Below are 27,519 nucleotides of genomic sequence, written 5' to 3' on the forward strand. Positions count from 1 at the left end.
GCCAAAAAGAGAGACTAAGTAGGAATGATTATGTGGTCCAGTGGTTCAGGCACCCACCTTGGAGATGGTAGACCCTGGGTCTAGTCCTGTACTCTAATCACATTTATCCACAGTAGAATAGCTTCAGCAGAAGACACTGGGGGAGCTCCACATCAGAATATCCCATAGCTCAGTGGTTAGAGCACACACCTGAGAGATAGGAATCCTCCCTACACTTCAAATCTTTTCTCCTATTCTAGCATAGAGGAGGGAATTTAACCTGGGTCTCCCATATCCTAGGCAAGTGCTCTAATCACTAGGCTAAAAGTTATAAGGTGGGCACCACCACTTCCTCCTCCTCCAGCAGTTTTGTGTGGAGCGAGGCAGGTAGCTCATTCCCACAAGAACTGGCCTAGGTGTCTAAACTGCCTGATTGCAGGCGATAGGTTCCTATTCACGGATTGGAAGCAGAGCTAGGTATCTCCCTGAAGGCCTGGCCTTACGTATCTATATCCATGAGAGGGATGGCACTTACCACACACCACTCTGGTTGTCTTCCATTAGCTAGTTTAGCTGGCTTCCTGCCTAGTGTGCTGGCTTTTATGGATCACATCCTAAGGTGCCTATCTCTCCCTATTGATTGTATAGGAGCCCAGGCACCTAATTTGGCTTTGTGGACCACAGTGTTGTTCCTGTGATTTTTCTAAGCCCTAAAAAATAGGTGCTGTGGTGCTCCACATTGTAACACTTGAGTCCTTCTGTAGATCCCACTCTGACTTACCAAAACAGATAAAGAGGAAAACACTAACCATTCAGGATGAAATACATCATAGGATAAAGGGTAGGTGTAAAAGTCTATGCATCACTTAAGGCCTTTGAAAGGTGCTTAAGTGGTGCAGAGGGCCTTGTACCTGAGGTCTGTATTTGGGCAGATTTGACCTTTAGAGAGCACACTGAAAGTCACTTTTTGTGAAAGCCTTGCAGCAGTAATCAAAGACAAGGAATTAAAATGCTAGAGAAAATCATACAAAGCTGCTGTATCTAAGAAGAGCCACTCTATGCAAACTCTAAGTTCTTAATTCAGTACTCATACTATGATGAGTGGCCTTGAAATAATATAACTAGCTAGAAACAATCTATTTTGGTATTTCAGGGTAAATTTTAGTAACTGTCCCAAAAGGTTTGATGCATTAAGAGTGAGTAACTAGTCATAGGTTTCCTACGTGCTAATGTAGAAGGGAATGAATCACACAAATGCACACACATTGATCACAGTGGGGGAGAGGACAAGAGTGGGAAAGCACATGTTCCCTAAAAAGGAAGTTTTATCAGTAAAAAAAGCAGAACTTCCCATTAATAAGATCAACATGTCACTTGCTGGTTTTCATTCAAAAGAGAACGTCAGGAATGTCGTGCACAGATTTAGACAGCTCAGAAAAAGGTATGTATAACTAGGATTTCAGCCACTGAATCAAGGTTATTTTAAAATGTTAGGTGCATCTCAGCTAGCCAAGAAAGATGCATAATTAATGCTGAAATAGGCATTAACTTTAGAAAGAATTGCCTATATAAAGCCAAGTCTATCCCAAAAAATAGTTGAGATGTTTATTAGAAAAACATCCCAAAATGAATCAAAAGAAGAAGTGTAGGACCAGAGCTTCTGTTGCCATTTTGCCCCATACTTTGTGCACTTGGCACACCTGGTCAGAAGAAGATCACCCTTGTGAAGGGGGAAATATAGGACATTGCCAGAGGAAAGGAGATGCATCTGGTATCTCTCTGCACCATGCCACACCCTGACTCTAGTTTTGGATACTTCCGGCCATTAGGATCTGGAATAATTTGGCTGTTCATCAGGCTACTTGTGCTTTCTGCTCTTCACTGTGTGTGAATAGCACAAGTTTGCCCCTATCCATAATACATTTTAACCTGGAACTAGAAGCTAAAATCTCCAGTAAACTGTTCTGTCCTTTAAGAGCCTGATTAAAAGCCCACTGAAGGCAATGGGAGCATTTGACATGCATTTTACTGTGTCCTCAAAGAAACAAAAACCCTCATTTAATAAAATGATTTTTCCTGAGGCAAGGTTGTTCTAAGGTCAGTGGATCACATTGTTGATATTAAGGTCAAGGGTGGTCATAATGAGTTTGTGGTCACTGCGTAGACATTGTGTGTGTCACACTGCTCTGAATTTAAACCTTTCTAACACATTAGAGGATACAGCATGATCAAGTGGTCAGAAGTGGGATAAGGACCTAGCAAATCCTGTGTTGTTTACTCAGCTCTGCTATTGATTAGCTGTGTAGCTTTGACCAAATTAATTCTTTCTGTGCCGTGAAGAAGTAGAAGAGTTTATTCAGGACTGAAAGTCAAACAACATTGTATTTGTGCCAATAATATATTTGTTTATTTTAAAATTCAGCATACTACCTATTGCTGTATATTTGGGCTGGCAAACTGTGCTTTTATTAATGTTACTGCAAGGAGATAAAGACACAATAGAGTTGAAGTCAGGTGTTAATGAATGGATTTTAGTTTATGCTTAAAAATACTGAGTCTATACACATAATGTATGTTATATAGGAGAGTTCTACCACTGTGAAAATTTTGGTACATGCATTAATTCTTTGCCTGATACAAATGAAGTGATCTTGGAATATGTAAGTCTAATAGCTATAAAGCATGCGATACAAGTAAGACTTTAAGGAGATTCTGCAGAAACTGTCTAATATACACATGTTAATGTATGATGTGATCAGTAAAATGTGAGTTTTGCTCTGAAATCTAATTTGTGTAATCTTTGTAGTCTTGAGAAGGGCTGTAATATGGTACTTTACTTTCATAGCTGTGAGGATCCTGGCAGCTGCATTTGATATGCTACTGGGCCTAATTCTCATTTGCTCTAAGGCCCTTTTAAACCACTCTGGCAGTGTAAAGGGGCCTTACTGTAAATTAAAATCAGGCTCTATTATCTTAAGTAAGAGTGTTAGGAAGCTCATTATAAAGGCACAATATGTTAACAAGAAGATGATGAACATTTAATAAGCATTAGAGAAAGAACAGCTTCAGTCACACTATACTACAGGAGAAGGAACGAGAATTAAGGCACACATTGACTGTATGCTTAATAGTCAAATGACTGATCTATAATCACGTCTCGATTCTGCATACTGGAAGCAAAATGTAATTGTATTGCTTATGCTTACATGAAGGAAGTGATTAGCTAGCAATGCCTTGAATCCATCAATACCACTTTCAAAATACATGATGAAAAAACAGAAAATGTCAATAAGAGGAGGGCACAGACATAGAGAGATATCTGTGTACAGCATCAAAAATGAACTTTGCTATTTCATCAAGTGGGTATCATTAAAAGAGCATTAAAACAAACATAAAATCCCATTAAGATCAGGATTGATCCTCTGAAAAACCAGAAAAAACTCTAAGCAGAACAGCATGTTCCCTTTCCAATAAACTGATCTTGATTAATTAAATATGAATTGAAGTCCTGAAAGATGTTTCCATAAGCATGTGATAATGTAGCCTTCCTTTTATATATATATATATAAGGAAAAAGAGAAAAGAAACATGTGATTAAACTTTTTTTTTCTGTTCCCCATAACCATATAGTGCACATTCTGTCATTAAATTTTGGAAAGGATTTCCAGCATAACTGGAGCAGAGTATAGCCCACAGAGCCTTTTCAGAGTTGCTTAGCAGTTGAAGTCAATAGAGATTGTTGGTGCTCTAAACCTCTTGAAATCAGGACTAAGGCATCCAGAGTTAGGTGTCCAAAAATCAGAGACATCTAAAATTGGAGACCACTTTTGAAATCTCCAATTTGATTCACTTCTCACGCTGTTTTGCAGAAAGAGACTGTAAAAGGCTTTTAGTCTTTTAATTAGCCTTACATTCAATCTCTTCTATTGTCCTGTGCAGAGCATTGCTCTGAATCAGATTATATCTCTTGATTGGACTGCAGTAATGTCTCATGCTTGATTGTACTGTATAATATTTTTATTTTCCTTACATCTTCACAGCCTGTTTTTCTTTAAATTATGGCATTCCTCTTTTGAAATCTTTGCATAGATGCAAGAAAAAATATTAGTCAGGTTTTCTTTTCAGAATTTCACAGGTTCCTATAGAAGAAGAAAAGGACCTGTTGGATAAACCAGCTCAAATCAGTGTAGACTGACCTTGGAATTACACTGAATTTATAAAACTAAAAATAATACTTCTGTAACAAACAACATGTATAGCAGAGTAGACAGGCCAGAGGAACTAACAGCACACTCCTAACTTTACAATAACATCTGACAGGCATGACTTGGAAATCAGTATGGAAATCATTAGATTTGATAAGACAAAAGGAAACTTGAAGGCTTGTGGAATCTAAAACCCTTCAGAGAATGTTACAGTAATTAAATATTACCAAAATTGAGTCTAAGATCTCAATGCTAGTACTTCAGGGAGGCCCATCCTGTTGCATGATCAGGGTCTAGGTGATAAGAGCTGGCAGACAAGTGGTAATCTTACTCAGATACAAGCTCTGATTATTTTCTTCTCTAACTTCTTTTTTTAAATGTGCCCTTAGCTATCAAATTCAGAAATGTACTCTAAGTTGGCGCACCCTGTTTCATATTTGGGTGCTAAAATATATATTTGAGCATCTAAGCAGTAATTTGAGTTATGAAGTGTGAAGTGGATGCCTTTAGGCACTCACATCTGAAAAGGAGCTTACAATGTGTATTTCTTAAAAGTAAAAGAAGTGTATACAAACTACTAAAATGAAATTTCCATATATAGAGAGAGTTTATACGGTAATGAACATTGATTTGTATTGAATACCAAATTATTGGGATTAGGTCTAGACTACATTTTCATCGCAAAGACCTGGTTCAAATTCTAATTCACAAGAGAAAATATGGCGGCTGTTTACATTACAGTCTTTGTTCACATTTGTCTGCAGCTTAGAGTAGTGGGAAATTTGGCAAGTATGGCTTAAAAGAGGCTTATTTCTTGTATAGCAGGCGTGTGTGTTGGCAGAATTCTGAAGAATCTTACACAGCTTCTGCTGGCATTTTGCCTGGTATTAGCGGCTGCAATTAGCACCAAATTTGTCCCCAAGTAATTATAGGTCACTACCACATGCTGTTGGATAGTTTTATCCTTTTCTCCCTTAAATCACCATTAGTTGTAAACTAAACCCTTGAAACCCTTTAAAACATTTATTTTCCTACTAATTTTTTCCTTTTTTACTTGGCCAAGGTTGATTTCTCTCCCCAGCCCCCCTTTCTAGAATGGACGCCAAAATGCTCACAGAGGTATCATTCTGAATTTGATTGAGGCTGCGAAGTAGCCCACTAGGTCCTAGAATTGGAAAAAATCTCATAATGCAACTAAAAATGTGTCTGTACTTATAGCACTAGGAGACTATCAAACGTGTATTATTAAATAAATCATTAATACAGCATCATAAATTTACCTGGAGCTTTACAGAGTAAGACACATTCCCTCAGGGTCTTATGATATGATGCTGAAAGTGACTGAGCTCCACTTAAATTAGTACTTGCACCTTTGCTAACACCAGCTCACTAATGTCACAGACCAGAAAATAACTCTCAGAAATATCCTTACAGACCCAGTTCAGTGGTTATCATTTATGTAACAGTGCTGAACAAAGTCACATGCAAGTAACAGCAGCTTCCTCGGCAAAAACACTCATTATTGTGTTTCTGGATGCTGAGGGTTATAAAGCAACTTTAATCAGGGACTGTTATTCTGTAAGGTTGTTCAGACTATTTCTAATCAGAAACCAGCTAAGAGTAAAAAAAATCTAAAAGAAACATTGCAGAAAATCAGCTTTTTTTTTTTTAACAGAAAATGTTGCTGCCGGCCACCATTGTGTCAGCTCTCATAAGCTAGACAGGGTGAAACCCGGTCAGTATTCAGAATGGAGACTTTCAAGAAAATCTAGCTGCCCAGCCATAGGATGTGGTATGGATAATGGTAATTTAGAACAGTTAGAGTCTGTGCAATGCTCAACTGTGAACTTCCAGCCTCGCCCGTCCAAGTGCTGTGTCACTCCCCATTGCTGAGAGGGGATACAGATTATTGGAAGTGGGACAAGGCCAGGCAATCCCCCAGGGGAGAGCTCTGTTGCAGGAGCCGGCCTCCACAGCAGCTGTGAAGGGGAGCAGCTCTAGCCGCCCCACTGCCCACTCAGGTTTGGCCCTGCCAGCCTTCTGCAAAACTGAGTGAGTGGTATTGTGATCCTAGTGCATGGGAATTGCAGTGCTGCTCAGGTTTGGCCCTGCATCCTCTCCAGAGGGCCCACAGAGCCAAACCTCAGCAGTTCTGCAAACAATGTGCACACTCACTCAGTTTTCGCCCCACAGCCCGCTGCCATGACAGCAGGGCTGTGAGGCCACACCTGAGTAGGCAGCCAGTCCTGTTCTTTCTTGCCACTGCCAATGGTACACACCGTGTGTAAGTGCATATGACTGTAGGAACTACTGCCTGCACTGATCAAATTGCAAGATCAGGGCCTAAATCAGTACTGAATCAATGCCTGGATGTGGTGTTAGGGGACAGGTAGTGGGGGTACCATTTTTAGATATTAAGATCCCATGGTACTTTTTGCAAGAGAAGACATTTGAATCCTGCTGTCATGGCCAAAATTCAGTGTAGGTAGTAATATCCATCCTGTCTTCCTAAAATTTCCTCTGAAGTTTCAATGGGAAAACTTATTCTTCATTTCCCCTTCTAGATAGAACTGTTGTTTCATGGTGTTTCTGGTGAATCATAAATACGGCATGCCAACTCAGAGGTGCCCGCATTCAGTAGGGAGTGAATGATCCCTCTATAATCAGTTTTTAGAGCCGTTTGAGAGCCATCTGGATCAAAGTAGCTAAAATAGTATCAGTCATCAGGACGCTTTATCAAAATGTTAATTAAAATTCTAATGGTAAGTTTGGGGTGAAATGTAGTAGTTGTTTAACAACACATAGCAACAGTACATACAATGTAGGACTGGAAGTGAAGAAAAACATCCATTTGAAACGATAGGGGAAATAGACAGAATATAACCACACAAAAAAGTACATAACCAGAATAATGGTGAATGTGCCAGACCAAATTATCATAAAGCTCAGCAACCAGACACCATAGCTATCGGTGCACTTGCAATGCTTAGATATTGATAGATTAAATAGATGAACCATATGTTGTTGATCCTTTCAATATGTGAAATATATCAATAGGGCAGCAGACTGATGTAGTTTTCCTCACAGAAGACAAGATTCCGCTTGTAATAAACTCAGTAGTAAGGACAGTATTTTGGACAGATTAGACCTTGTTAGTTTATCTGGCTCTGGAGCTGGCAGACTGACTAACATCCTGTGGTACACCCAGTGACTCTGTATTTCCTCATTTAGACTCATCCGTTCTGGAACAGACTGCCATTTACTCTACAAATCATTTTGGGTGTTTTTTACTGACAGCATGAAAAAAATATTCTTTCCTGTTTCAAGTATTATGGTCAATAAAAAAGCTTTATTTAAAATACGGTCTTGAACTGGCCCTCTCTCCTGAACTGGCAAATGCTTAAAAAAATGTAAAATGTTGAGCTGTATGGTTTAAATCAGCAACCCACCAATTTAAGGAACAATCCTGCAAGGTGCTGAGTGCATTCAACTGCCATTGAGCCGAATGCTTCTTCTGCAAGTTGCTAACAACCTTCATTCCCATTTAGTGGTGTGGCCCCTTCATTGGGCACCCAGTGGAAGTAGAGGGAGCTCAGCACTTTGCAGGACAGGTTTCTTAGGCCCTGTCTACACTAGAAAGTTTTGTGGACAAAAGTTTTGCCAGCCTACAGCCACTGCTGTAATTAAATCGCTGTTGCGTGTCTTCACTGTCTCCTTCTGTCAGTGACGAGCATTCATACTATCAGCTCTTTTGTTGACAAAGTGAGCAGTGCACTATGGGTAGCACTGTGGGAAGGGTTTGCAATGCCTTACGGGACAGGCACAGCGTCACGTGATGAAGATTTCTGAATCCCATCCTTCCATGGGCATCCTACTAGTTTGTCAGCTGCTTTTAAACTGCCCTGTCAGCCAAGCTGACACTGCTGAACACAAACACAAGAAGCCCACAGAAGCGGGGGGGAGGGAGAAGCGAGAGAGTGAATGTGTGTATATCTGAGAGAGAGAGAGAGAGAGAGACACACACACACACACAAAGAGACAGCATATATTGGGGGACAGTGAGCGTGTCTGCACTCGTCCTGTCTCTTTAAGTTCAGACAGCAGCAGCTGGAGGCAATAATCCCAAGGCAGAAGCTGCTATACACACAGCTCATAGCTGGCATCCCCCCTTCCTCCACTCCCTCAGCAGAGACAGGTCCCGTGCATCCGCAGGGGGAGGGGTGGAGAGAGGGACACAGTCCCCATCTCCCTCCCTGGCTCTGCATGGCACATCAGGAGTTACACCCCTCTCCTGTAGTTTAGGGCAGGCAGGGCAGGACTGCCCTTTGCTGCACTCCACAGTGATTTAACTTGAAAACTTCCTGGGGCTTTGAAAGGGGAGGGGTGGAGGCAGAGGGCTGCAAGGTGGCAGAGCTCAAACTGCTTACCAGAGAAGCACTCAGGATGGCATGCTGGGATAGCTGGGAAACTATTTTCAGCGATATTACCTAAGGGCAGGGTCTACACATGTGCTTTTTTGCAAAAACTTTGCCAAAAAAGGCTCTACGTTTTATTTTGCTGACAAAATAGGGCAGTTTAGTTGACAAAAGGGTCATTGAAGTGTGTATACCAAGATTGTTTTTTGTCAACAAAACTCTCTAGTGTAGATCAAGACTTAGTTACTCTACTCCAGATCTAAGCAATATAACCAGCTGAAGTCTTTTAATTTATTTTTAAAGCACCTGTCAGGTTAGGACAATGAAGGTGCCTATTCAAGCTAATATTTTAAATAGGGTATTTTCACTAAACAGTAACCAAAAATGGTTCCAGAGGGGTAGCCGTGTTAGTCTGTATACAGCAAAAACAACGAGAGTTCTGTGGCACTTTAAAGACTAACAAATTTAAAATTTAATATTAAATTTGTTAGTCTTTAAAGTGCCACAAAACTCTCGTTGTTTTTGCAGTAACCAAAAAGCCTTGATTATGAAAATATTTTTCTATAGTCAGAACAAAAAAATCCACCCACCTGATTTGTAGTTCAAAGAAATTGTGGCTTTCAGCACTTTGCAGGATTGTGTCCTTAAACAGATTTGTAGGGCTATGCTCATAGCATTGTACTGTTGGTTTTGTTTTCACATTAGTATTAGGATTACCAATTACTTCTGTAAAATGTTCAGAATGTTTAAATAAAGAAGGAATTGATACTATTTAAACATGATCTTTAATTAAAATAACACATTTCATTTACAGCTAGAAGTACCACATCATTGCATCATGTTATGATTAGAAACAAGCAAAGTAGTTTGGAAAAAATAAAAACTGGCATAAACATTAACACAATTTAGTGGACTCACAACAGGAGTAACTGAATGAAATTCTATGGCATAGGAGATCAGACTAGATGATCTAAGGTCCATCTGGCCTTAAAATCTATGAATCACAAATCTTGAAACAAAGCAGAACTTGATTTTTAGATTCAACAACCCCCTCCAGTTGCTTTGTTTCATTTGTTAGTATCTGGCCCATATGTCCACATCGATGTCCACTGTCTTCAGAGGTTTCTTAAGGATGTCTTTATAGCGTAGCTTCTGACCATCCCCAGCCAGGTTATCTTCCTTTAATTCACCATAAAGGAGGATTTTTGGAAGCCAGTGTTCTGGCATATGGGTGACATGTCCTTGTCTAACTTGTCTACACACCCTTGTCTAACTCCAGCCACGGTATCAAACCACTCACCTAGGAATGTATTCGATCTTACTGCACATCTACTTTCATCAGGGGAAGTAGGGGGGGCTTCCCCCAGTTTTTTTACAGGGGGTCTGATTGCAGTACACATCCTAGCACCACAAAATTATGAGAGTTCTGCAGAGGAGGGACTGCTCCCACCTTGTGCCCCTGGGGCAGGGTGTCAGTATTTTGTTTACACACAGAGGCAGGGTGATAAAATAAGAAAGGGCTGGTGATTAGATTGAGGATCTGAAAGTCCTTAGATGAGTCAGTAGACAGGAATCCCTCTGTGCAGGTAGAGGGGAGGTTTGAAAGAGAGATCACAGGGGACTCAGAAAAAATACAGCCAAGCCCCCTGAGCCAAGGTTACATTCAGAAAAGAGGGAGATGTGAGATATCTGTGAGTGCAGGCGCTGATGGCAATAGAAGTTTTACCTGATTAAGGAATGGAAGATTTGACCCTCCAAATTTTTTTCAAGAGGAAAAGCTGCCCAGGTCTGCTGTGCCTGTTTATTTTCCTTTCCTGCCTGCAGCCCTGATATACCTCAGAAGATTCAATTTTTTTCTCAACTTTAAAATGTGGAATTTTCTTGGTGTTTGGTTTTAAATATTCTGTTATGAGAACTGCAATTCAATCACTGTAGTGTTGTGCTTAAGAGCCTTCTGGAAAGTAACTAGCCTTTAAACATGCAGTGTTGCCAACTCTCATGTTTTTATCATGAGTCTCATGATAATTATTTTCTTTAAAGCCCCAGCTCCTGGAGTTAAGTGGATATGTGATGATTTCAGCCTTCATTCTTAAAAGAAAAGTAAGTTTCTAGCCCTTGTGGCTGTGGAGAAAACTTCAAAATGTGAACCTAGTGCGCCCTAAAGGCTCAAACAGCAGAAGATAAATAGAACATCAAATCTATTATTTTTATATAATCTCATGATTTTTAAGACAGTCTTATGATTTTTGGTGAATCTGACTCATGATTTTTGATTATTTGGGGTTGGCAATACTGTAAAAGTGATTTGAAAGTGTCAGTTTCATTCCTGTTTAAAGTCAGTTTCTAGTCTATTATTTGTAGTATGGTAATCCTAGAACTCCAGGCACATGCAGTATAAACTCACAGGGCCTTTCCCAAGTAGGATGCTTCCAAAAGTTAAATGATCTATACCAATCTTGGTGAACTGCAAAAAGTAAGTCGCCTAAATGATAGAAAGTAATCTATATTTTTCTACCATTGTTTCAATTATTGTATGCAAGAGTTTGTAATAAAGTAATAATATACATTAAAATTCTAAACCTAACCAGCATCCTTTAAGTGACTTGACACAAGATGTCAGAACATGTTAATATTAGAGAGGAGTGGGTCCAATATTTATTTAATTTTCTTTCTTTATCTAGGAATTAGCTACCATGCTCCTGTCAGCTAATTTCTAAGTTATTAGCTGCAAAAAAATCTAGAATTTTTAGGTGCCTAAGTAGCCCCTGGAATCACGGTTAAAGCTGTCGCGCAAAATCTGAAATGGCACCCCTAACTTTTATCACATAAACTGCTTGTGTGAGTCAAGGTGGGTGAGGTAATATCTTTTATGGGACCAACTTCTGTTGGTGAGAGAGACATGTTTTGAGCTTACACAGAGCTCTTCTTCAGGTGTGGGTAGACCCAAAGAAGAGCTGTGTAAGCTCAAACGCTTGTCTCTCTCTCACCAACAAAAGTTGGTCCCACAAAAGATATTATACACTCACTGAGTCTCTAATATCCTGGGACTGACATGGCTACAATAACACTGCATAAACTGCTTCTGACAGTATCTTAGAGTTCATTGTATTAAAAATACATATATTTATGTATTATTGTGGGATTGTATGCAATGTTTCTAGGGGGAGCCATTACTAATGTAAACCCTGGGAATTGTTATGAGCTTCAAAGGACTCTTTTAAACACTGGGCCAGTCAAGAAGGAACATTTGAGATAAACTAAATTCACTGGGTTTCCTAGGAAATACTTGGGAGTAGGGGAACGCAATTTTCCACCTACAGACCCAGCCTTTTGAAGCTAGGCCCTGAGGAGAAACCCATTGTCTAAAAATTACCTACTCCCTGATCAAAGAGTCAAGCTGTACAAGGGAGTGACTCACAGATTCACTGGGGTTCTTGTTGTGAGAAAAACGTAAGCTTATTAGCATGCATGTAGGTTCTGTTATTGTTTTAATGTTTTCTCTGTAATGCTCTCACCTTAAGAATAAATGTGCTTGCGTAGGAAGAGCGGTGTAGCATCTTATAACTGTGGGCAATTACACCATTTAAAGCAAAGCCTGCTTAGGCAGTCTGACTTGCTGGGGAACTCACAGTGTAGGCAAGGAACTACACAGCCAGGAAAAACCCCAGCCAGAAAGATATGAGACAAGTCTCTCTGCTCAAGAGAGGTGACAGCTGGGGAGCCAGGACCCTAAACGTGGGTACCCTTGCTAGATCATGAGGGGGAATATTGGTGCAGTTGCCTATTATGCTAATCAATTTGTCTGGTATCCCATGGATTCTAGCAGTATTCCACAGGGTTTCTCCGTGGACACTATCAAATGCTTTCTTAAAGTTGATTAAGATGGGGTTTTGCAAAGCAGTAGCTTTTTCAATGATCTGTTAGGGTGAATATCTGCTCACAACATGATCCACCTGGACAGAATCCAGATGTTCTCATAATATTTCATCCATTGCTTTCTTCATTCTATTCAGCATAAAAATAGGTGATACTTTGCCCAGGATTAATAACAATATAGTACATCTCCAGTTTGTGTGCTGTGATCACTCTTTTTGGCAATGCCAAGATGATACCCTCTTTCCAGTTTTGTGGCATTTGTTCTTTCACCAATAATTCATTACAAAGTTTTATTAGCTGCTCAGTCAGAACTTCACCTTCTGCCTTTAGTACCTTTGCATGAATTCTCTGAACCCTGGGAGCTTTTCCCTGTTTGAGGCCTTTGATGGTTGTTATACTTTCATTGGGTGCTACTGGTCCCTCTTCTATTTCTAACTTAGCCTTGGTATTTCTCTCCACCTGTGGATGATCATTGGCTGTGGACAGTATTGCATTTTCAACATGTGTCCATGAGAGTCCCTGATGGGCATCACCTGTGACAGTCCATTTCTTCCTGAGAGATCTCTTACTATTCAGTAGAGCTGACTGAAGTCTCCCCTCTGTGCTCCTTCTGCGTCTGCAGCTTTCTCCTAAACCCAGGGATTTTCGGTCTTTGCCTTAACCTCTTCCTTGTTTATTTTCTGTATCTTGCATATGCCTCTAAGATTTCTGCCTGTGTTTTGCACTGTTCCTTTTCTTTTCAGAGCTTTCTGCTCATCAGTGTTCCAGATGCAATCCATGCATCTTTCTTCCACCCTCTTTGGTGGGCCACCAGTTCATCTGCTTCTCAAACTACTGTCTTCTTCCAGTTTAACCATCTGGTTTCCAGACTTTCATCAGCCTGGTCCTGTAAAACACTGGATCAGTTGCTAAGTTATTACCTGCAAAATCTAGGGCACCCACCCCACCCTTCTGTGGACTCGAAGCGTAACTCTCTGTGGGTTGGCAGGACCTTTTCCCAGCAAAAGAGCCTTTACAAAGTAATATCTTTAACTTGAATTTATTAGCAAAGTAATATTAACAATATTATTATTATATTATTATTATAATAATATAGTATATATATATATATATATATATATAATTATATTATTAACATTAATAACTCAACTTGAATTTATTAGCAATTGATCAACAGAATACACACGCCAAACATATAATTCTCACCCCTCCTAATAAAGCAGGTGACCTCTTTCCAATGGCCACTTGGAATTGGATCATCTGGGGCTTCGGCTTCTGCATGGAATGGTTGTGCAAGATATCGAGTTCTGGTAGTTTTGATCTTGGGCTGAGTCCCAGAATTAAGTTCCAAAGAATTTCTTCTTGGACCCCGGTTTATATAGTCAAACTTAGGTCCTGCTTATCTATACCTTAACCAATCATTTTAACTAAAGTATTACAAAACAATGTTTTTCACCAATCCTAGCACACTACCTTTTACATACAGGAGTCAATTTAAATTTTGCAAAATCAGTTACACAACAGACAGAAACATTTAAAGGTAAAACAAAAGGGAAGTATAGATTTCCCAACTGAAACTGCTGATAAGTGATTCTGCCAGACAGTGTTATCTTGCAAAGTTTTCCTTTAAACATCTTAATGTCTGTCTATCTATCTGGTCACTGTTGGTGCTATACTACTTTAGGGCTGGAATGCTTTTTTAACAACCATATTATATTGTTTTGGTGCAGTTTAGATGGAACAATAGTTAATGGCCGCTGCTCTTTACTGAAGAAAGGCCTTTGACTACAAAGTGCCATCTGGAATCTGATCTCCTTCCTTTTTACTTGAACTTTTTCTGTTGCTATAACACTTTTTGTCTTTATGATCTTTTTGAGCTTAAGTTGTAATGTGACCACTAAAAGATAATGATGTGAGCCCACATCTGCTCCTCCGCCAACTCTGACATCCCGCAAAGAAGATGCCCATCTCCTAGATATACACACATGGTCTAAGTGGTTGATAGTCATATTGTCTGTTGATCTCCACGTGAGCTTGTAAATCCTTTTGTGCTGCAAGAGAGTGCCTCTAACCTTTAGGGTGGCTGTGCCACAGAGATTCAATTGTCATTTGCCATTATCAGTTCAGAGGCCTTCCTCTGCTGTGCCCATGACTCTTTCACAGACAGTAGAGTTGTTGCCAATTTATGCCTTGAAGTTGCCTACCATCAACTTGATGTCATGGTTAGGTATGTATGTCATCCAACACTGGCTGCACCTGCTTGTGAGAGTGAAAACAATACAATCTACCTGCTCTATTTGTTGGTGCATATACTTGGATTATTGTACACTTACCATGTTTTGTTTGCAGGCTGGCTGTTGTTGTTCTGTCATTCATTGGCTCCTAAGCCAGCAGGGTCTTTGCTCTGATGTTATCCAGCATAGTTCCGATAGATCTTTCATGAATTCCTCCTTCTGAGTACAAGATTGTGGTACCATTAGACACTGCCTTGCCACTCCCTGCCTGTATCGGCTCACTGATGCTAAGTATGTTTAAATGGTATTTTTCATGTCTCTTGTAGCTTGTGCCAGCTTTCCCATACTATACGAAATATGTACATTGCATGTTACAGATTTAGTCATCAGGATTTGATGTCTCAAGACCTCAACTTCTTTTCAACTTTCATTGGGATCTGTTATGCTTAGATTTGGAGCTCCATTTTCATCTACAGTTCTGAAGTTTGGGTTTAAGTGAACTGTTTCTGATGCAGTAAGGTTTTACCTGAGAAGGTTGCAAACCCCACTACAGAACCCTCCTCTTTTAACCAAGCTTGTGACCACTGTTGCTTATAGTTTGAAAAGTAAGCGACCCCGTCCCAATCCTTTGCCCCCATCAGGCAGGGAAGAGAATTGAAACTGGGTCTCCCACATCCTGGGAGAGTTCTAAACACAGGGCTAAAAGTTATAAGGGGAATGCACCACTTCATCTCCTCTGGCATTTCTTGCAAAAAAATGTCTTAGGCACACATAAACTGCCTGACTCCAGCAGACGGGTTCCTATTCATGGATCACCACTAACCTCCTTGCACAGATAGGCACTGCCCTGCATCCCGTCTTAGGCAGCAAACTTCATCAGAGGGGTAGGACTTAGAACACACTCCTCTCATTGGTATCTCCCACTGACTAATTTAGGGAGCTTTCGACTTTAGTGCATCCCGTTCTTAGGCACCTATCTCTCCTCTTTCATTGTGTAGGGAAAGTTGGTGCCTCACTTTGACTTTGTAGATTCCATTGTTGTTCTGGTGATTTTCTAGGCACCTAAAAGTTAGGTTTTGCACTGCTGAATTTTGTGGATCCGGGCAATACTAACCAAATCTTTGAATGTTTGCACAGCATAAATCACACCATAACACAAAGAGTTGTGAGGCACCAGAACCAAGATAAAAGAAATACAAACTGCAACAGGTGGTAACTGGTAAAACACCCCAGTACTCACGCAGGTCAGAGGATGTAACATCAGGATCTGGGTTGTGTTGGTTTCCCACAACAAAGGGAAGAACATTCCCACCCCCCCCATGAATAACCCAATAATAATAATAAACTAATAGCCCGAATCTTGGCATATGCATGGAAAAATGATCAGCTTCCACAGAAACATTCCTAGCCATCGAACTTGGAAAAACAAAAACAAAGTTTATTGAAATGTGAGGATGGCAGTGGCCTGAGATCAGAATGAAATAATAACTCATGTACATGCACTGGTGGCAGACCTTTGGTATTAAAAAATACAAGAGCCTATCATCATAATAATGGTGCATACACACTATTGTTTATGACAGTTGCTGCAGCATTCGGGGTCAGCATTTCTGCAGAATACTGCCCAGAGTGTAGTAACAGGTGGGCTGTTTTGTTTCATGGGAGAGGAGAAGCAAAGTTTGCAAAACTTCTAAGTGCACTCCGTCTCCCATTCCTCTTTCTTCCTCTCACAGAGCACCCAACCACCAACCTCTCACCAACAGGGGATAGATAATACACTGATTTTCTGAAGGGGAAATAATGTGTGTAATGCTCCGCACTGCATAGGCCCCTAGTGGATACACCCACCCCCAGGGCACTCACCCACAGCACGTTCACCCCTGCCAGGAGGGCGGGCGGGCAGGCAGACATTCTGCCAGGCAGGCTGATAGATACATGCACCCTTGCGACACAGGCACGTATCTCCACAGCACACACTACACAGGATACTTGACACGCCCACCAAACCATTCACATGGCACTCCCCCCCCTCCACCTACCTCTCTCCCTTCGTGCATGCTGCCCTCGGCCCGTCCCGGGCTGGTGTGTGCGGGACGATTCCCTCCCCCGTCGTTGTCACGCTCCCACCAGGCCAAGCCCGCCCGCGCTGTTCGGGGACGGACGGCGGGAATTTGCGGCCGCTCGCCCAAAGCCCGCTAGGGGACGCGGCCCCTTTAAGGGCGGGCCGGGGCGGGGCGGGGCTCGGCTCGGCTCGCTCTAAAGTTAGTTTGTACAAGTTGGTGAGTCGGGCTCGGCGCGGCCGGAGCCTCCCTGTTCCTCCGGGCGGCATGGGGCCCTCCCCCGCCGGCGCCCCCTGAGCCGCGCTGCGGCCATGGATTACCTCACCGCCTTCACCGGCAAGAGCGGCCGCCTGCTGCGCGGCACCGCCAACCGCCTGTGGGGGCCCGCGCTCGGGGGTCCCCGCCAGGTCCGCTTCCTCGACTCCCTGCACCAGAGGGGCCCGGACGCAGGCCCAGCGTCCGCCCCAGGCACCGGCACCAGGGAGAGCTGTAAGGCGGGGCAGTCTCGGGGTGGTAGAGGGAGCAGTCAAGAGGGGGCGTTATGTGTCTGTGAGTAATGTCAGTTGTGTGGGAAGGGGCCATGGGGCAGTGGGATGGGGGGTAGCGTGAACATGCCCTGTGGGAGGCAGGGGGTGTTGGTGAGTAGGGGAAGAGTCCCTCCGTTCTGTGTCAGGGTGGGTGGGTTAGAGCAGGGCATGAGCCCAAGCCAGTCTGTGGGCATCCTTTCCCCTCCCTGTGTGCGGTGGGGGTGAGACACAGACTGCAGCGCCCACTGTAGGTTTAAAAAATCAAAACCTAAAGGCAGAGTTCGAGTAGCCTGCTGATAGTTTGTGCCGTTTCAGACCGCTGAGCTCAGCACAACTCAAACTTCTGAAAACCAGGAAATAGAGGTAAAGTAAACACCTAGTCAGCCTTAACTCTGACCGTCCCCTATCCCCTGCCCTCTGGGAGCTGGTAATAGCCTCTGGGAATTATGTGCATGCATTTCAGCTGCATTTGCTGTTAGGTGTAGCTATATTGAATGGGAGAGAACTAAGTTGGAAGAGTTTGAAAGAGTTGTGATTGTGATATGAAGTTCTGGGGCTGAGCCCCCCCCCCCCCCCCCCAATTCGTGTGATCAAAGGGAAGAGGTACATATGTACCTTGAGGTTCAGGTCTGCATCATTACAATAGAGAATTGTGTAGCTTGGCTTGTAGAAGGGCACTAGGGTCGTCCTGGCATGGGTTTGTCAGTAGTGAGATGGGGTATATGACCAGTCTGTGGTGGTACTGATGGGTAGGGGAAAGTATAGGTTTAGGTAGCATCCTGTGTGTAAGTGTGAATGCTTTGTAAAAGGTTATGATATGGTGTAAAATTTTACAAGTGTGGTATTCTGTTGGAAGAGTAGGCTCAGTTTTTAGCATAGGTCAAGTGCAAGTAGTGCCTGCCCATTAGTTACACTTTTCTCTGCCTTTTGTGTGTGTGTGTGTGTATATGTGTATTATGGACATAGGGACATAGCTAAAGAAGGCAGATTTAAGCTTATGTGGCAATTTAACTTATCTCTGTTTCCTGGGTTTGAGAAGTTTTGTTTCAAACAATGTGATTGACAATATATTGATTAAATGCCATCCACAATGAACATTACACAATAATCCTGTTCCTTTACACTTCAGGAGCATGATTTTTGGGATGCCTAGTTTTGCGGGAATGGTATGCATATTTGCCTCAGCTTGTTGGTATTGGAGAAACTTTTCAAGCCTTTATTAAGAGGAAGATGTAAAGCCACAAAAGGCCCCTTGTATCCTCTCCCTTGAGGTTTTGCAGGCAAGTAAAGCCAATGCATGGTGGTCAACAGTAACAAAGGCTGCAGCTAAAGTTAATAAAACCAGCATGATCGTTTTTCTTGTTTATATTCAGGATTGAAGAACTATATAGTTTCCTATCAAACTCATGCTCAGAGGTAGCCTGATAGGGTTTGAAGATATCTATGAGATAAAATATATCTGGAGTTAGAGCTGCTACAATATCACTTTTTAACCTCCTCTCTCCCCAGCAGGGAAGCTTGAGATGAGTAGGCTAATACCAGTTATTACACAAAGATATACCTTCATTTGATATTTTCTGAACAGTCTATTGAAAGTCTGACATTTTGCCTTACAAAAGAGTATTAACAATCCTTTCTAGTCATGTACCCCAAACCTCTCTTACTCACCACTTTCTAAGATAGGGATCTAGTCATTAGTTCAAAGCAGTGGTTCTCAATCTTTCCAGACGATGATACCCCTTTCAGAAGTCTAATTTTTTTTGCATACCCCAAGTTTCACCTCACTTAAACTATTTGCTTACAAAATCAGACATAAAAATACAAAAGTGTCTTAGTACACTATTACTGAAAAATTGCTTACTTTCTTATTTTTACCATATAATTATAAAATAAATGAACTGGAATATAAATACTGTACTTGCATTTCAGTGTATAGAACAATATAAACAAGTCATTGTCTGTATAAAATTTTAGTTTGTACTGACTTCGCTAGTGCTTTTTATGTAGCCTGTTGTAAAACTAGGCAAATATCTAGATGCATTGATGTACCCCTGGAAGACCTGTGTACCCACAGGGGTGTTTGTAACCATGGTTGAGAACCTCAGGTCCAAAGCATCTCCTTTGATGCATTAACTTATTGTGAAAAATGGGAGGAGAATTCAACCAGTTAGTCTTAAATATTTTATAATTTTCTTCCCTGGCTGTGTCTCTGGCACTTCAGCAAAGCAGGATGACTTGATTTAAGTCACTGAGAAAATCATTGATTTAAATCGTTTCCCACTGATACTGCTTCACATATTTCTTAAAAAATGGTGCAAATCTGATCACTAAAATGTTAATTTACAACTCAATACAACATTTTACAACATCTAGGAGGGTATACTTTGTAATTTTTTAGATAACTTGATGTTTGTTAATTTAGGGAATAGTACATAATACTCATTACCTGTGTCAAGCTACAGATGCAGCAGCAGTACATTAGGAATGGTAAGAACTAAATCCCAAACACTAGCACTTATTTTATTAAACTAAATCTTAAATTTTACATAAATGTTTCACATTTGCAGTTGCAGCAGTCTCTGCCAGCTGATGGCTGTCCGTAAACTCTTTTTTTTTTTTAGTTTCAAATTTTATTAACTCTAACAGGCAAGTCATCAAAACACTAAACGTACGCTGTCCTTAAAATTTCTACAGCTAGCTCTCATCTTCCCCACTCCCACTGTCATTTTTATTCATAGACTGAAACAGAAATATGAGTTTTCCTGCTTTTTCAACTCCTAGTCATTTTCTTAGCTTTGAGTGAATAATACCAAACGATGAAAATATTCTCTCTGTGCCTGTAGAGGAAGCTACTGCTATGAAAAGTTGGCTTAGCAACTGAAGGAACTCTGTTTTCAGATGCCTGGCTAATGATTTCCACCAATTCAGGGGAGTGACTTTGTTCAAGACATCATCAGTAAACATGTACTGTTTAAATGGTTCTACTCCAGCCCTGAAATTTGTTATGAGTGGCATAACTGAGGAGTGATTTTGAGATGCCCATGCCATGGCAGCAGCATCTTCTTCAGAAGTTAGGAATCTACCTTTATATCTGACATCAAGAATGTTCACAAGAAAATGAGGTGGAGTTAGTGCTTGATTGATTCACTTCTTTATTGCCTGCGGATTAACTTTCCGGTGAGGTATTTCTTTCTTCAACGTCCCCTGAAGTGCCTCCAAATTTCGACAGCATCAGCAATGCAGCAACAATTTCTCTAAAGTTTGTGTAAGACTATGGATATTGGCGTCAGTATACTGAGCATATCCTTTACATTCCTCTTGAATCCAGTGTTAGATACTTTGGATGAGATATGCTTCCATCTATTTTATCATGGTTTTCTTCACAAAGTTTTGAGAATAGGCCATTTCTTAATAAATTGTTCAAAACAATCAACCACACGGTTCCATCAAACATCTTGAGGGAGAATTAGTTTGGATCCTCCTGCTCTCTTCAGTGAAGCTGAAGCAAAATGGTTTTAATGGAAGTATTTTGCAACTTCAACAACATTTTTTTATTCTTGGAGAAGATGTACTTAAGTCTTTGTCTAAAAGATGCATTAAGTGGGCACTGCATCATATGTTATTAAGGAGCATCCTTCTGTTTCTTCTTCTAAGTATCTTCTATTTTTGCCATGTTTGCAGCATTGTCTGTGACAAAACTGTGCATGTGATGGTTGAATTTTTGTTCACACTTTATTACAGCTTTCACTGCCACTTCTTTTAAATATTCTGTTGTGTGGGCATTTCCTGATGTATCGATTGTTTCTGAAAGATATGCAACCTCTTCTTCTGTTGTCACACAGACATATATTACTGGATCATTATGTACATTGCTCCATCCATCAAAGCTTAAACTAGCAAATTTCCCCTCTGTATTTCTTGCACACTGTTCAAATTCCTTCTCATACACTGTATCTAGCAACCTTCCACCAATGTCTACTCTACCAGGTGAAGTGTAGACTGGTCCTAAGGACTCAACCATGTCAGTGAAATGTTTATTGTTAACTGTGAAAAGGAGAATTTGTGGCATAAATGAACCGAGCAATCTTTTAATCTATGGTGTCTTGTTGGTATCTGCTGGTCCTTACTACAAACCCATCCATGGTGGTGATTTTACTGGATGATTGAATTTTTTTGCTTGCTACTGATACTTTGTTGTCTGAAATATGTTTAGTTGCAACCCTGCTGCTAAAAGTACCAACGGATGACTCTGAAGTTGTTGCAGAGAGACAGTCACAGTCAAAGTCTCTTGTGCTTAAATGGAATCCTGAAACAATTCAAAAATGATTTTGAATAGTCGTTCTTCTCATTCTATTATTCAGTTAATCATTTATGGTTTTTTCCAGCCAGGATGCAGATCCAATTCCAAATTACCAAAAAAGCTAAGACTGACTGCACTTAGAGTGCACTTAATTTTGGAGTAAGCCCCAGAGAACTCACTGGCACTTCTGTTTTTTTGAGAAAACAAGTGTAGGATGGGGTTCCATTGAGAAAGCTGAGTTATGCTGAAGTAAAATATGGTGATGCCATAAGTCTATTCCCTTATGGTCTGTGGCCATGATGTTCCAAAATAAAGGGCATGTATTATGTAATATCAAATAAGAAAATGACATCCAGTGGCAACTGGCAACTCTAGATTTCTCTTATTGCAGCTTTCTGTACCATATACTTGGGTGATAGATTCTAAACCTAGTTAACTAACTAAACAAGCCTAAGGATTAGCTAAGCTAAACTTTTTTTTCTAGCAACATCCAACATAGCAAACCGCTTGGGAATTTACTTGTTAAATCACACTTATACTAAAAGGTATAAAGAGAGTCTTGCAGAATGATGTATTGCAAAGTGAATTATTTAAGTTACTAACCAGTTGATCCACACTGTTCTTCAGACATATCCACATCATTTTCTCCCAATAAGCAGTTTTCATTATGTTTCGTTCTTGCAACTAAGCCCTGCATCTCCTCTTGCACTGCTTACACTTGACACATCTTTCTTTTTTACCCAAGGAAAGAATTTCTTCAAAATATTCCCAGATAGGGTCACTCTTACGCCCAGAAGCCATGACAGTTTTTCTGTGGCAAAAGTGTGGGGGGAATATAGGAAGCTGTGTACGTTGAATTTCTCCTTTTTTCTTTCCAGTCCACTCCGCTGTTCCTTTCCACTCTCTCTGTCCTTTGTTTTTAAGCTATCTTAAGACAGTGTCTTAACTAACTCCTCTGCCTTTCTTGGCCCAGCTCCACCACCACCTAAGCACAGAACAACAACAATGCTGTACAGCCTGTTTCTTTCTTTGCACATGTGACTTTAAACTGCTGAGAAACAGAAACTGAAAGCCCAGAACTTTCAAGAAGCAAGAGCTAGTAGTTAGGCTGGTCAGACTAGAGCCATTAATGCATTTTTAGGAGACTGTAAGTGTAGGTTTAGCATGTTTGTGATGAAATTTAATTGTAACTTATTTTTTAAACGAGAAACAAATGTAGTATTGATGATTTAAAAAAAAAAATCTGTTTTAAAAAAAAATCAAACATTGATTTTTATCCACCCTGTAGCAAAGTGAGCCTGAATCATATTGATTGTTTTGGTTCCCCTCCCCCCCCCCATTAAATTGTGTGAGAGTGCAGGTGCTTATACTGTACTAGAAAATTGTTACTGTGTAACAGTTAAGGCTACGGTTAATGAAAGGTGGCTTGTGTGAAGGTGCTGCTGAAAACCGGGGATGGATGGCTGTTGATATGGTTCAAGAGAGGTATGGGCTTCCTTGGCAGAACAGCATAGGCACAACATGCTGCAGCAGTTGTTCTGCTCTCATAGTTACTTAGTCTTCTAAACAATGGGCAGAAATTAGTTGTCTTGAATGCTTCCTTCTTGTGGCAAGCTTTAACTAGCAGCCATCATGCCTTATTGTTTCATAGAAGGTGTAGTAGTGAACTGCAGCAGCTAAGTTTTAATTCCAACTTCCATTCTAGTTAGATCTGGGCACTGAAATGCAAAGTTAGGATCTGCTATTGAAGCCTAAGGCCCAGACTTTTTTTTTTTTTTTAAAGTTATTTAGGTGTTGCTGTGCTCAGAGTTGAAATGTCTAACTGATTGAGAAGTGTGAATCTCATTTTCAAAAGGTATCTACTGTCAATGGGATTTTGACTCTGAAATCCCTTTTGAGAATGAAATTTAGGCCCCTAAATCCGTTGGGCATTGCTGTGCTCAGTGTTACAATGCATAAATCCCTTTAAAAATCTGGGCTTAACTACTCCAAATTGTAAGGGTGTGTGCATCCAGGGTTCTGATTCAGGCCCATGTCTAATCTGCCCTCCAGTCACTCCAGTTCACTTATAATTATCTTAAATTCCTTTAGGGCTTCCATTTCACATTTGATCCCAATCTAAATGTGTTGTGTATGTGGGGTTTTTTTTTGTTTTTTGTTTTAATCATTTTCAAAAGTATGACTAAACTGTGTTAAGATAAAGTATGGAAAAATTATGTGAAATTCAGAAACTCTGATCTCCAAACTAATGTAGAAACTTGTAGATTTCACTGACGTAATATACATTTTAAATAACATTGTTTAGTATCTTAAAATTATAAACATGTGACATTGGAGAATTCACTCTTCCATGTTAGTATTTTGCTATTTGACTTTTTGAGAGGATTAGCTATTATGCAGTGTATGTTTTCTGGTTGAGGAAAGCAGGCAAACATTTTAAAAAAAAACAGCAGGAGTTCTGTGGCACCTTAGACTACCAAATTTATTTGGGCAGAAGCTTTCGTGGGCAGAAACCCACTTCGTCGGATGCAGGATACACGGCTACCCCTCTGGAACTCATAAACATTTTAAAGATTTTTTATACCTTAAATTTAATTAGTTGTCCACCTTGCTGTCATATCTGAGGTTGCCCCAACGGTGAGAAATAGGTTTCTTTAGAAAATAATCTCACTGTAGTGTATTTTTACATCTGAACCTATAAATATGTAGGTATATGCTGAGCAGTCTCTCATATTTCTAAATGTGAAGAACAGAGTTAGGACACTGAATTCATTGCATGTGAGCAAGCACACTAGTTTAAACAGTCTATTTTGTCAGTAGTTACCTCACTGAAATTCATACAAAATAACTTGTCAGGCTAACAAGTTTGACAGAAGATAAAAGTACTAGATATAGCAAAGCCATGTTGTCATCTCCACTAATCGCTTTGACATATCTAGTATATTACTGAATTTCCTTCTATGTTACAGAGCACTGTGGGTTTTTCTCTTCTTACTATTTTTAAACAAAAACTATTAATGTCTCATGAAAACTTTGAGAAACATTCTAAATAAAAGCAAGTTTGCTTCTTCCTAGAAATGTCACCTGATTCAAAATGCATGCTTCTGCTTGCTTGCTCATATTTAATGCATGGATCGATGTAATGTAATTTGTAATGGCTTCTAATTGTTTCCAGGTGCTGGGTAGTGTTTGGTTCCTGGTTACCTTAAGACTTCTCTTTTGCACAGTTAACTAGTTACAACTTAAATGTTGCCTCTAATTTGAGTCCACACAGACCTTTAACTTTAGTTGACTGGGCTGTCAAGAGTTAGAGGCTAAAGCTCATGTTAGTGCAGTGAGTCAACTGCTGACATTACTACTAGGTGTAGCTTGAGTGTTTTACATTGTGACCACTCTCATTTGAGCTAGGTTAGCTTGATTGTAGTTAACTGAAATTAACTCTGCATTGAAGACCTACCCTTAAGTAAGATGGTCTTTTTCTCTCTAACCTATCAGCTGAGGTGCTGGCATTCAGACCCTGGTCTTAGGTCCTAGTCCAGTTTCCATTAAAGACAAAGGAAAGTTAGGCTGAAAATTGATTGGACCACAATATAGATCCAAAACTAAACACATTAAATGGATATGTTTGATTGTTTAGTGTTTCATGCAATGCAGGTGTAGCCATGTCTGTCCCAGGATATTAGAGAGACAAGGTGGGACCTCACCTAACTTGTTAATTGTTTTGTCTTTCTTGTTTAGAAAGAACACTAGTATGAAAAAAGGATCAGAAATAAGACTTCAGAAACTGATCAGATGTTACTAGCCTGTAGTAAATATGAGAGGCAAGGGTGGGATCTGTGAGATGCAGAGGCACCATTTAGTGCTTTATAGGTCATCACTTTAAACTCTAGGTGGAAACTCACAGGTAGCCAGTACAAATGGTGGTACACTGATGTCATTGCTTACAGTGAGATACTGTGTTTAACATACAAGCTGCTGCATTTGCTTCCATTTCTGAGTGGACTTAAGGTGTATTCCTTGTAAAATACATTGCTGTAGTCTAATCTTGTGGTGATAAGAGGTGCAGATCTGAGAAAAAGGATTGCCATGTGGCCAAGGGAAAGGTGAAGTTGTCTTGGGCTGGGTGTGGGTATGGATGGAGGGGATAGTGGTGCGTTCATTTTTTTTTTTTTTTTTTTTTTTTTTTAAATAAAAAGGCAAACATATCCCAAAACTGTTAGATAACACAGTTTAAAATGATGGGTTGTAATTTGTAGGGAATAATGAAGTATTAAGGATTGTTTCTAACATTTAAAAAAAAAAAAAGCACTTTTTTGTTTTTGTTGTTATCAAGATAGCCAGATAGCAGTGGTGACCAAGGCATTATCTAGTATGAGCTGGCAGTAGACCAAGACCTCAGATTTGTGAACTGAAGTTTTAACTGGTTAGCATAGGCCTTTGATCCAAGAGGCAGTATAATTGGAGACATTTCTCCCAGTTGTCACTTCCGTTTTAGCTTGGTTGAGTTTTAACCAACTTGTCTTTATTCGTGCCTCAGTCACACCAAGACAAAGTTGCTTAACCACCACATCCCCTGGATCATGTAACAGGGAAACATAGTGGTGTTATCAATAGGTAGAAAACATACCACCTTATTAAACCGTTCTAATAGCTATTGTGATAGATATTGCAGCCCAAGCAGTGTCTTGCACAGTTGTATGAAATTTATTAATTGTTTGTCTGACTGTGTTCCTTTCCATAGAGCAGGGGTTACCACAGCCCCTCCAGGAACTAAAAACAGTTAGGAGGTGACTAAGGTGCATTGCTGAGACTAAACCACTCCAGAGAGGTACCACCCACTGGGGTGGTTTGCATATACTGGTTCAAATTGGGCTTTCTAGAGACGACGAGAACTTGAAATAGATAAAATCCGAATTTAAATTGACTACCTTTTGATTCAGCAAATGGTCAGGACCTTTGGTCCTAAGAAAGCCCCAACCTTTGAAGGATTGGCAAGACTTTGGCCTACCAAGTCCCCATGTGACTGATACATGTTTTCTGGGACATTTAGTATGCATGTAGATCTGCTGATTTGTTTGTTTTCTCTGTGATGCTTTTGCCCTTGTGTACTCAGCAGAGAAAGAGCCGTGTAGTAACTTGGAAGTGCTGGTGTAGGCTGATCATAGCTTTTAGAGAGAGAGCAAAACACTGGTACTTGCTGTTAGGCAGACTGGCTTGTTTGGGATATCACAATACGTGATGGGGCTGTACAGCCCTAAAATCACTGTTCAAAAGGGAGTGGGACACAGGTCCCTTCCCAGAGATAAGTGATGGCTGGAGAGCTGACTGGGCACTTCTGGAGTAGACCACAGAGGGATGGATACAGGTGCCGTAACTCTGAACTAACAGTTGTATAAGATGTTAAGCAGAAAAAAGGCGGTGACAGAGAGGAATACATATTACAGAGCCATTGGGGACAGAAGACAAATTCCCCAAAATACCTTCCAGAAACTTCTCTAAGACAGGCAAAATAATTAAGTCACTGCTATCCTCTGTCTGTCCCTACTTCTGTCTACTCATATAAAGGTTTCAGATAGACATACTAGTCAGCATGCATACCTGTTCATTTTCCTTTAGCAGGAGATTAACTAGTGTTGTCTCTGTGCCGTGACCAAATCAGAATCCAGATTGACCAGACTCAAAGTGGTATAAAGCATCCAAAATACTATGAATTGATTCCTTACAACTGTTCCCATAATTTGACATAATTGACTGATAGACAGTTCAATAAGTGGGTGGATGGTCAGCGTCAGCAAGTCCCAGCAAGGAACCAAAACTTCCCACAAATCTTCATCAGATACAGTTCGAAAGCTTGCATTGTGGAACAACTTCCTGCCAATTTACCCCCTTAGTCTTCAGTTCCAGCAGTATGTCTCTAATTATG

The 27,519-nt window shown here is 40.5% G+C and overlaps 1 protein-coding gene across 6 annotated transcripts in view; it reads left to right on the plus strand.

The window, feature by feature from the left end:
* The window catches only part of OXR1 (oxidation resistance 1), a 443,668-nt gene that overhangs the window by 296,152 nt on the left and 119,997 nt on the right, over positions 1–27,519 (plus strand). For 2 of the 6 annotated variants that reach the window (XM_067537386.1, XM_067537385.1), the window contains exon 1: positions 16,959–17,258. The exons of the other annotated variants lie outside the window; for them this stretch is intronic. In XM_067537386.1, the coding sequence (XP_067393487.1) occupies positions 17,081–17,258 (178 nt within the window). In that variant the 5' untranslated portion in view covers positions 16,959–17,080. Of the gene's footprint in view, positions 1–16,958; positions 17,259–27,519 lie in introns of those variants that run through there. 6 annotated transcript variants of the gene reach the window in all.

Source organism: Emydura macquarii, unplaced genomic scaffold (assembly GCF_026122565.2).
Source record: "Emydura macquarii macquarii isolate MOO-44397 ecotype Brisbane River unplaced genomic scaffold, CSIRO-AGI_Emac_v2 contig_383, whole genome shotgun sequence".
NCBI classification, from domain to species: Eukaryota; Metazoa; Chordata; order Testudines; family Chelidae; genus Emydura; species Emydura macquarii.